This window comes from Eubalaena glacialis, chromosome 20 (assembly GCF_028564815.1).
Source record: "Eubalaena glacialis isolate mEubGla1 chromosome 20, mEubGla1.1.hap2.+ XY, whole genome shotgun sequence".
Lineage (NCBI taxonomy): Eukaryota > Metazoa > Chordata > Mammalia > Artiodactyla > Balaenidae > Eubalaena > Eubalaena glacialis.
This window is the reverse complement of record NC_083735.1, coordinates 30524744-30536525: the sequence shown is the minus strand read 5'-3', so window position 1 is coordinate 30536525 and position 11782 is coordinate 30524744. Positions and strand designations below refer to the sequence as shown.

Genomic DNA, 11782 nt, shown 5'->3' with positions numbered 1-11782 from the left:
AGCTCAGAGATAAAGAGCGAGGAGAGACTGCAGAGGGTCCAGACAGGGAGAAAAGGGGAACTGCGGGGAAGGGCTCCGTTGGGCAATCCCATTTTCAGTTCCTCCTTTCGTCCCCTTCCCTGACTTAGCCTCTTGGCCTCACCTTCTTTGGTGAGGGCGGGGCAAAACAGAACACCCCCACGCCGCCTCAGGCGCCCCCTGCCTTTCCCTTCCCCTTTTCGGGCCCTCAAAAGATCCTCCTCGTTCTTCCCTCACCTGGCACCTTCCCCGAACCCACTTTCCTCCATAGCAACGCCCCCAGCGGCCAAAGTAGGAAGAGCAACGAATTTGGGAACGCATTCATAATCACCCTCGTAGCTACCGTTTATTGGGAACTCACCCTGTGCCAGGTAACATTATTTTTTTATAGCAATTCTATGAGGTGATTGTTATCTCATTTTACAGATAAAGAAACTAAGACTCAAAGATATTAAGTAATCTGTGCAAGGCCACACACCTGCCGGTTGGCAAGGCCAGATTGGAAATGAGGTCTGGCTCCCCAGTAGCTGCTCTGGCCACTTCCGGTTGGGCCGGGAGACCTTTGGCAGTCGGAGACCCCTGCCCTCCCTCACCTACCACCTCTCAGACTCGAATTCTTCAAGCCCCGCCCCCGCCCGCCCCGCGCCGCGCCGCGCCGCGCCCCCCTAGCCCTCGGCGCCCTGGAGCCCCGCCCGGCCTGCGCGGCGGAGGCGGGCCCAGCACCCGCAGGTGGGGCGGGTGGCGGGGCGGGGCCGGGAGGGGGCGTGGCACAGAGGGGGCGTGGCCGGAAGCCTTAAAGAGGCCGGCGCGGCGGGGCGGGCCGTAGGGGCCGCGGGTCGGGGCGATCTTCTCAGTTTCGGTTGGACAGCAGCGCAGCCACCATGTCCCTGGCGGCCTCGGCGGGCAGGGGCCCGGGGGCCGTGTGGTCCCCAACGCACGTGCAGGTGACGGTGCTCCAGGCGCGGGGCCTGCGGGCCAAGGGCCCCGGGGGCACGAGCGACGCGTACGCGGTGATCCAGGTGGGCAAGGAGAAGTACGCCACCTCCGTGTCGGAGCGCAGCCTGGGCGCGCCCGTGTGGCGGGAGGAGGCCACCTTCGAGCTGCCGCCGTTGCTGTCGGCCGAGGCAGCGTCCGCCGCCGCCGCCACCCTGCAGCTCACCGTGCTGCACCGCGCGCTGCTCGGCCTCGACAAGTTCCTGGGCCGCGCCGAGGTGGACCTCCGGGAGCTGCACCGGGACCAGGGCCACAGGAAGACCCAGTGAGTGCGGGCCGGGGGGCGAGGACGCGTGATTTGGGCGCCGAGAGCCTTTTGAGTGTGTCCCCACCAAGGGGACGAACGGAGCGAGGCCTTTCTAGAGGGATCCCCTCGGCCAGTACTAGTATTCTCACCTAGCTTCACCTTCTTGGGCTCTCCCAAGTGTGTGGCTTCGGGTACCTGGAGCGTTTTTGAATCTGCAGGACGGCGCTCGGCGTCTGGAACTTAGTAATCACTTAATGAATTTTTGATGAATTGAAACTACCTGTGGGCTGACGAATTACTCTTATTTAGTTGAGTAGCGTGTATATTTGATGTACGCATTAGCCTCCGTGGAAAGCCTCCTGGGTATTTCATTGTACTGGACACTGAGCTGAGAATGGCTGGGCCAGGGCACAGGGAGGACCCACTGGAGCAGTGAAAGTCGCTGACACTAGGGCCCTAGAGGCTCGCCCAGGGGCCGAGCTGGGGCGTTACAGGGGGGGACTGGGAAACGGGGAATGCGGGCTGCCTGGGGAGGGCTATCCCCCAACCCCACCTCACAGCCGCCTAAGGGTTTGGTCTAGAGAATTTGCCCCGCCCTCCTCTCCGCCCCTCCCTCAAGAATGCTAGAACAGTTTGGTCTTCGCTTTCAGACCGAAAAGTACTAACCGTGTTTGCCCCGGGCCCCAAAGGAGTAAGGATTTCCCATTGATGGCTGGAGCCAGGGCCTGCCCTTGGCCGAGCTGAACTGAAAAGTAAGCATTGTTTCTGTCTGGAGTTTGTCAAGTTCTCTCTGGTCCTACTGGGTAGGGGGGAGGGGATGGCTGCTCACCTGTAGCCACCGCCCCACCCCACCCCCACCCCCACCCCCACCCCCAAGACTTCTCTTTTAGGGTATCACAGTCCTGCAGGGAAAGCAAGGCGAAACCCTGTGCACTCCAAAGTGTTACCGATTTATTTGTTCTCTTTCGCAGGTGTTTGAAATGGAACATTTGATTATGCTCATCTAGTGTACCGACAACTAGCCTCGCTTAGCTTAATTGGTTACTTTGCTGGACCTTAAATATGCAAGGCAGTCATGTTATCACCTAACTCCTGTGGTTTATGAAGCACTCTGATTCATGTTGTGTGTTTTAGATATAAATGGTATTTCAACTTTCCCTTGTGAAGGAGACAGGAAGAGCCAGAGGATTTGAAGTTACCAGACTCCCCTTTCTGTAGGGTGCTTGCAAATGTAATACCTGCTTCCCTTATCTGGCCAAAGATGAACAGGCATTTCTGAACTCAAATCAGATAAAAAGAGAGAGCCTTGAGGTGAGGATGGATGGGGTATCTTTGTGGCATCAACTTACAAGCCATAAGGTGAGCAGCAGCGTCTTTGCTGAGCTGGGGCTGAAGCAATGCTAATTTTCCGTTTGATTAAATGACATTTGGGGCCTTGGGTTGGCTTCCTTTCCAGCTTCAACTAGGCACCATTGGCCATCCTTTGTCTTGTCCCATCCCAAGATGTGTGGATATTATCGTTTGTCTCTGCCATCTGTTTCTTCTGTGAACGTTTTATTCCCTTGAAAGATAGATAGCATCTCCCTGCCAGAGATGGGGATTCCAGATTCCTGGCTCTGGTGCCCACTCTCGCCCTGACTCATTGCTGGGCTTCAGGCTGCTCGGTCTCTAAATATCCAAGTTTCCCTATGTATAAATGGAGCTTGTGGCCAGACTTAATTGATGTTTATAAGATGTTTCCAGCTTGCTGGATTAATGGAACCCCGTGTATAGATTCAAAAGGTTCTGTTACTGCTTTGGGAGGAATGAAAACCTCCTCAAGTTCCCTATTTCAGGAAGGGTACAGTCTCCGCATCTCCATTTTTCTCATCCTCTCTGATGTAATTCTAAACTTAGATGATTACTCCTGTCTCTATCATATGAGCTTGTGACCACTTAGTCAGAATATCAGCTTATAGGAAAATGGTGCTTAGTTGATGGATTTTTAATAACTGCAAAGGAAGCCTTCTTTGCTCTGCTAGCAGTAGGTGAAATTGCAAGCTTTCCACCTGTCACTTCCTGGGACTTTCCAAGGTGCTGGGGAAACCCAGTTAAACTAAGCCTGTCTGATGTCCTGGTACATCACTTGGGTGCCCAAGGTAGCTGTGATTTGGAGCATGAGATATACGCTGAGAGGTGGAAATTCAACAGAAAGAAACTGGTTGGGCTAGGAAGATCATTTGAACTAGCTATTAATGGTTTGACTCCACCTTAGACATTAAAACCAAAACCAAAGCAAAAGCTGAAATCTTGGTCTGTAGTTTTGTGTGTGTGTGTTAATGTGTGCATGTGTGTTCATCTCTACAGAGAACAGTTGCTCCTCTAGAGTCTGATTTTTTCCCCCCATGGGTCCAGAAGCGAAAACTCAAGGCATTAAGAGCTAACTGTGCTGATATTTTCATTTGTTCTCTTAATAAGCCCCCGTGTATCATATATTTGGAGTCAAGAGAATATGCTTTTTGTAATGACTCAGATTTTGCAGACCTCAAATTTAGTGTGATGATCCATATCTTTAAAGCACTAAACAGAGGCTGACATATAGATAGGATCCATTTAACAGGGAAGAGTGTTTGGCCCCTTTAGTTAAGAAAAAATGGAAATGAATTGATTTTGCACTTATACAACTGTCCCTCATATCCGAGGGTGATTGGTTCCAGGACCTCCACCCCACCCGGGATACCAAAATCTGCGAATGCTGAAGTCCCTTATATAAAATGGCTTAATATTTGCATATAACCTCTGCACATCCTCCTGTATATTTTAAATAATCTCTAGATTAGTTATAATACCTAATACGATGTAAATGCTATGTAAATAGTTGTAAATACAATGTAAATGCTATATAAATAGTTGCTAATGCATGAATCCAAGTTTTGCTTTTTGGAACTTTCTGGAATGTTTTTTTCGAATATTTTTGATCTGAGGTTGGTTGAATCCGACATGTGGAACCTGTGGATACAGAGGGCCGACTCGTGCGTACTTATCTGGGGTCTCAGCTGGGCCCCGGTTAAATGGGAATCAGTTAAGTCCCATGATCATAAAACTGACGTGAATCTGCGAGGAGGCAGAATCAGGTGACCAGCATGTGGATCTCTCTGCTGTCCGGTCTCATGTAGTTTGGGGTCCTAGATTGAAAACAAAACAAAACAAAACATCTTTTTAGGATACTAAGAGCAATAAAAATGGGGGAGATAATCTCTTAAAGACAGATTAAAATAAATATTCAGGCTGGTGCCTGGAAGGCCATTGTGTAACTAAATAGGATGAAACTTGATACTGTGATAGCCTTCCAGATATGAAGAGAGACTGATGGAGGGTCATTTTCTCATATTTCTTGAAGATTCAAGAGAAAATTTGGTTGCATGTGAAAAGATCTGGATACCGATAAAGGTTAGACATTTTGAAGAACTGTAAGTATAGTAAGAAAGAGTGACAAGCTGTCAAAGGAAATTCAGGTGATTAAGGAGGGCTAGACAGTTGTTTTTCTGGGAGAGGTGGAGGCGTAGAAGTGACAGATGAGCACAGAGGTCTCGAATTCACAAATCTGAGCTGGCAGTGTTTGCGCTTATACCTCTGGGTTTCCTAAGCACATTTTGGCTTTTTGTAACAGACTGGAAAATTCGAGCAATGCTGTTACTGCTTAAGTTTTTCTTTTCTTGGGATTCCCCCTAAAGATGACATCGGGCGTTACTGGAAACCCTCCCACCCAGCGTAGGAACCTGATAGCTCGCGTCCAGGACGGGGATCTGCGGGTTCTGGGATAAATAACCCCAACCTGTTCACAGCAGGGGAACGGAGTGACTAAGAAGGGGGAGGGTGGCTCAAAGTCACAGTTCCATCGATGTGAAAGATGTTCCCTCCTGTTTTTCGTGATACGATTTGATGATGATTTCATTTAGAAGACAGCATGGGGAAAGTTCTAACTGCCTTTTTTCCCCTTGTTTTTAACGTTCATCCATACTTTTAGTAATTATTTTTTGATGCCTACTATGTGCGAGGCACTTGGTATACAGTGTAAACAGTGATGAACATAATACACATGATCCCTGCTTTCAGAAAGCTGAGAGCCTTGTGGGGGAGATAGCCAGTAAACAAATGAACACATAAATGAACAATCCCGTATTGGGATGAGTGCGGTGGAGGAAGAGAACAGGGTGTCATAAGAGAAAATAGCAGGAGATTGCAGGTAGCCTCTCTGAGGCAGAGACCTGAAGGATAAAGAGGAATTTTCCCAGGGAAAAGTACAGGAAGGGGGAGCAGCCTGTGCAAAGGCCCTGAGGGAGGAATGCCTGGGAAGCTGGAGAGGTTGCATCCATTGAGGCTGAAGAGGAAGGCAGCGCTTCGTTGAAGAGCAGTGGAACCCACTGAGTGTTGAAAGCAGAGGGGTGATGTGATGCAGTTCGTGAAAGATCACTGTGGCTGTTGGATGGAGAGCAGATTTGGAGCAGGCCTAGCCTGGAATCAGACAGGTGAAGTGGGAGGCTCTGGCAGGAATCTAGGCAACCAATTGTGGTGCTTGGACTCGGGTGACAGGCATGGTCACAGACAGAGGTAGGTGGATTTCAGAAGTATTCCGGAGGTTCAGTTGGCCTGACTGGTGATGGATTGGGTGTGGATGGGGGTGAGTGAGAGGAAGTGATAAGAATGAACAAACAAAATAAGGAGAACTTGCTGTTGAAAATGAACCAGGAAACGGTGGCTGATTTCTTTCCCTGGCAGTCACCGTGACACAAGAGTGAGGTCACCATTACAAAGACAACACCGGCAGTGATACCTGTGCGCTGAGTGAATGAGCAGGAAACACCACTGAAACCAGGGTGTGTATATGTGTGTCTTCAAGTGTTTACAGTTTCAACACAGGCCAAGCCTTTGTTTTGTAATAACGTAACCGATGTGACCTCACTGGTTGCCCCAACACGCTGGTAGAGTCACTGCTGCGAGGACTACAGGACTAAGAAAAGGAAAAATAATAAATAACACGAGGGAAGATAAACCTGTAAATGAAAACTACGCCTCTGGAGGCAAGTCAGTCAACCATTTAAAGGTTTCTCACATCAGGGAAGGTGAGCGGACAAAAGAGCCTTGTTTTGCTTAACTTCCTTTCGGTTACAAAGACTTCTGTTGTATCCCCACAACTACCATCAGAGGAAGGCTTTTATAAATAGTATCTCTGTCATTTTAATTGTAGTTATTAACTAAAAAATGTTATGATTACATTAAGAACAATACATGTGCTTATTAAACTGTCATCAACTCCAACATGCATTTGCTGACATCACTCTTCCTCCCCCTGGACGATAATCTTAGGTATCCATTTGGCCGCTCCAATTTTAATTGCCATACGTCCGAGAAAACTGTGCTTCTCACCCTATACTTTTGGAGGGACGCTCTCTCTGGCCTAGCTCCAGAGGATTAAGATGCCCTTGCCCAAACGTGGGAACAATAGAAGGGCATTTAAGACCGTCTCTCCATCTCAGAGCCATGCCCTGGGTGGCCTTTGGTCCTGGGCCTGGTGCGGATCTCTAAGCCTCAGGGCCTTTGGGTTTTTTTTTTTTTTTTTGGCCACACTGTGCGGGATCTTAGTTCCTTGACCAGGGATCGAACCCGCACCCCCCCTGCATTGGAAGCACACACTCTTAACCACAGGACCACCAGGGAAGTCCCCCTCAGGACCTTTGAATTCCAACAAAATTAACACCCAGACACTTGGCCTTTGAAGAAAGCCAACATCCACTGTGTGGAAAAAACTTGGTGAGCGGGCTGTGCTCCCCTTAAGGGGTCCTGGGTCAGATCTCATGCCGCAGCTGGCTCAGCAGGAGACCAGGCCAGTTCCCCCGCTTTCCCCTTGGCCAGGGACCACTTCCATCTCGTTGTTTGCTGTGTGACCCAGCCTAGGTGCGCAGATGTCTCTGAGTGCGGTCCCTGTAGACACAGGGCAGGCGGTCGTTTGCCTGTGTGGACGTGGAGAAGTGTTTAATCTTACATTTAGCCCAGTGGATTAAAGACTAGGGGTGGCCTCGGTATGAGGTCAAAGCCCCGCTTCTCTCCGTTTCCCAGTGTGCGGTCTGGCTTGCTCGTCAGCACCCCTGCTCAACACTGGAGAAGCAGGTCACCTGCAGCTTGGGGCTTACGGTGCCTTTGGTAAAGGAGCCGCTTTTAGCCACTAATGAGACGAGAAATTCCTTTCCTGCTGGGACAGGTCTGGGGATGATCTGTTAGAGAAAAATCAAGGGCTTTCGTCTCCAGGGTGTCCCTGAGGGACACATTTAGGAATGTGCCTGTGGGGAGAAAAAAGGCAGCTGTAATTAAGTGTCTTTTCCTGAATGCTGGCCTCTGGGTGGAGCAGAGGGAAAGCATTTATAGGAAATCCCAGAAAAACCCTTTCTGGAGGTGTGACCGCTGCACACTTCACTTTTAAAATTCTTGTTTATTAAAAAGGACATGGCTAACCGAGGGAGAACAACCAAGGCTTCCAGAAAGCCTGGTCTGAAAAGGCCTCTTGTGATCCTGAAGAACAGCTGTCCTGTGTGAGGGGCACCAGCGGCAGGCGGGCCCCGAGCTATTTCTTCAAGAGTGTCACCGCCTACAGCACCAGTCCTGTGGGGTTTCCTTTTACGCTAATGGAACTTTTCGTTTTTACTGATCATTTGTCATGAGAACAGGATTTTGAAATGCTCTTGGTATGGGGTTTTTTCCTCCTCCTTGGGACTTACCTGATTACCAGATAAATCAGATGCTCTGCTTCCCTGCCGGGAGCTCCCACAGAAACGAGTGTGAGTCTGCCTGTGGGGTAGAGTGGACTGAATGTTCTTTGATGTCCGTCATGCTGAAGTTGTTTTCTTTTGTCCTGGCCGAGAGGTGGTGAACCAAACCATCACATTTTCTTTCCCCATCCTTAACGTCTCTTTGCATGAGTGACAGAGGACCCCACGGAGACTGTTCTTTGGCAGATCACGTAGACTACATCAGTGGCATTTACTTTTGGGCAAGAGGCGAGATACCTGATCTGATGTTAGAATATTAACATTTGTGGCTTTTTGAGATATGGTCAAGTAAAAACTTGGTAACTAGAGGATGGCAGGAGTGGTAGACTTACATGTTTATAAATGTGTTAATTTTTCTAATTCTTAGAGAATCTTAAAATACTGGTGCTTGGTTTTTCCTTTCGTCTTTACCTACAAGGAGTTTGGTATTGCTTTCAACTTAGAAAATATGTCTTGATCTGCAGTCAGTTATGCCATCCTGGCATATGTCGGAAATAGTTTGGGGGCCTCTGTTTCTTGTCTCTCCCACCTACTTAGAAATCCTGCAGAGTTCTGAGGATCATTAAATCTCACGATAAGTTATAGAAATTATACACCGATCGTGGTATTTTAAAAAATGGCATATACTTTTTAATTTTGGAAATTGTATCATACAATTTTTTTTTTAATTAATTTATTTATTTGTTTTTATTTTTGGCTGCGTTGGGTCCTCGTTCTGTGCGCGGGCTTTCTCTAGTTGCAGCGAGTGGTGCGCAGGCTTCTCACCGTCGTGGCTTCTCTTGTTGCAGAGCACGGGCTCCAGAGCGCAGGCTCAGTAGTTGTGGCACACGGGCCCAGTTGCTCCATGGCATGTGGGAATCTTCCCCGGCCAGGGATCGAACCCGTGTCCCCTGCAGTGGCAGGTAGATTCCCACCCACTGCGCCACCAGGGAAGCCCACAATTTTTTTAATAATTTATTTATTTATTTTTGGCTGTTGTTGGGTCTTTGTTGCTGCGTGCGGGCTTTTTCTCTAATTGCGGTGAGCGGGGGCTACTCTTCGATGTGGTGCGTGGGCCTCTCATTGCGGTGGCTTCTCTTGTTGCGGTTTACAGCTCTAGCCGTGTGGGCTCAGTAGTTGTGGCTCACGGGCGCTAGAGTGCAGGCTCAGTAGTTGTGGCGCACGGGCTTAGTTGCTCCGTGGCATGTGGGATCTTCCCGGACCAGGGCTCGAACCCGTGTCTCCTGCATTGGCAGGCGGATTCTTAACCACTGTGCCACCAGGGAAGTCCCACAAACTAATTTTATAATTGAGTCTTTTCCCACTCCCTTCAAATGCAAATCATTGTTATTTGTGTTTGATGGCTTAAGATTGGATCCTTAGGAATACAGTCGGTCAGAACTGTTGATATCTTAAATTCCCATTTGAGAACCATGGGTGAAAGATGGTATAAATGCACTTCACAGAACATCATACAACCGTTAAAAATGGTGGATATGGAGATTGTAAGACAATTATATTTAAAAACACGCTACAAATAGAATTGCACGTGTACTCTGGTTACTACCAAGTCATAATCATAGCGAACGCTTACTGAGTGTAAGTGCCAGGCACTGTTCTAAGCTCTTTACATATATTAAGCCATTTAATCTTCATTACATCCTTATGAGGTAGGTGCTTTTAACCCTGTTCCACAGACAAGTTAAGTAACTTGTCTGAAGCCTCTGAGCTAGTAATCATTGAACTATGCGGGAAAAAGACTTCAAGAAAATACATCAAAAGGGAATGTTTGAATTAGCACGAGGGAAAGTCAATTTTTAAAAGATATTAAAAAAATTTTTCTATAACCTGTTTTAATTACTTTCTAAGGGAATTTCTGTAGAGCAAATAGTATAGGAAGATCAAAAGCGTTTTCAACCTGCTTTTTCTGTGATCTCTCCTTTACCATGTCATTTACTGGCTTTTTAGGATTGAATTTGGTGACTACAGATAGCTTTTCAGTGCTGCCAGAATGTCTGTTTTAGGGATTAGGGTAAAAAAGGAGCCATTTGCAACCCTCATGATTTACCACCAAGAAGTTGATGATGGGCAGAGGGGAAGGTCCACCTCGGGAGGCAAGGCTGGCTGGTAGGTGATTCTGTATTCACAGTTAGGTAGTTAGGACTAGCTACCTTGGTCAATGACAAAACCTGTTAAACCACTTAGCTTCTGTAGGGTACACACCACAAACCTTTTATAGGTCATAAACATCTCTGTCCCTGTTTGCTGTGCATTGCCTCTAGGCTACCAAGAGAAAAGTCTGGACATTTTACCCATGTGGAATCAGTCCTTTTCAGAACCCCTTTTAGATGTCCTCCTCTGCTACCCTCACGTGATTTTTATTATTTATTTTTATTGCCTGGGGAAGACGGTGAATAAACTGCTTTTTAAAATTTCTCCGTCTAAGAAAGATCAAGTGCGTCCTCCATCTCAAACATTAGACTCAGGTGCTATTCTGTTCTTCCTGCTTCTTTCCTCACTTGAGGCCATACTCCCCTGTGTCATGAAGCTTAGTTACCATGGGGGATGATTCATACTATAACTCATGGTTGAGTTTTTGTGCAGGAAGGGAAGTAGGCAGTCCACCATTGACCCTGGAGTCCACATCAGACCCATAGAAAAGGACCCCTTGAAATTAATACTAACCCATTAGAATGAAGTGACTTGTGGAGCTGGTGGTCTTCCTTTGCCTTGCCTTTCCTGGAGCCTCCTGTGTCTAATGGGAGGGTGCAGTATTAATTCATTTTGCTGAGTCCCTAAGTAGGCGGTTCTTATAGCCCCTTGGGATTTCAATTAGCTGAGAACCTTCTTTGTGTGTGAGAGTCCTTGTTTGTGATGAAATTGTATAATTTAGCGGGAATTTCTTTTCATGTCTAATTATTTTCTCACACTTCATAGTCAGAAAGAAAAGGCAGCAGTTGTTTCAGTGTAATAAACGCTTTGTGATGTTTGGTGAGCCAGCTCTCTACTGGTGGGTAAGCTTTTCAGCGAAGAATCTGGCCTCTTCGTTTTGTGTTTCCAGTGCCTGCTGTGTAAAAACATGAACCGAACCGAATCTTTGAAGCCATCGTTTCTCTGTGTCTTGAATCTTTGAAGCCATCATTTTTTCTGTCTGTATCTACCCCTCTGGAATGTTTTAAAGGAAAAACATGTTTGCTTCAGCTGCAGACAGGTTATTTTTGAGGCGTACCAGTCAGTCCTTTACAAGTGTAATCCCGCACGTCTGCAGGGATGCACTGTGAGACCTTTCATTTCCCAAGAGCAGGAACCACACTGCCCCCACGCCCCCTGGGACCAGCTTTCCTTGTATTGAGAAACCTACGTTCTGAGGCAAACCAGCCCTGAGAATTGGGCATGGTTGGGTGGTTTTAGCTGTTCTCAAAATGAGTGTTTAAAAAGCCCAGGAGGACTTCCCTGGTGGCACAGTGGTTAAGAATCTGCCTGCTGATGCAGGGGACACAGGTCTGAGCCCTGGTCCGGGAAGATCTCACATGCCACGGAGCAATTAAGCCTGTGCTTAATTACTGAGCCCACAATTACTGGGCTCAATTACTGAGCCTGAATTACTGAGCCCACAATTACTGAGCCCACGTGTCACAACTACTGAAGCCCGCGCGCGTAGAGCCCGTGCTCCGCAACAAGAGAAGCCACCGCAATGAGAAGCCCGCGCACCGCAACGAAGAGTAGCCCCTGCTCGCCACAA

General features: G+C 48.0%; 1 protein-coding gene across 2 annotated transcripts in view; it reads left to right on the top strand.

The window, feature by feature from the left end:
- Positions 1-855: 855 nt before the first annotated feature.
- RAB11FIP1 (RAB11 family interacting protein 1) overlaps positions 856-11782 on the top strand; it is a 30555-nt gene continuing 19628 nt past the window's right edge. For both annotated transcript variants that reach the window (XM_061177232.1, XM_061177231.1), the window contains exon 1: positions 856-1276. In XM_061177232.1, coding sequence (XP_061033215.1) covers positions 900-1276 — 377 coding nt within the window. In that variant the 5' untranslated portion in view covers positions 856-899. The remainder of the gene's footprint in view (positions 1277-11782) is intronic.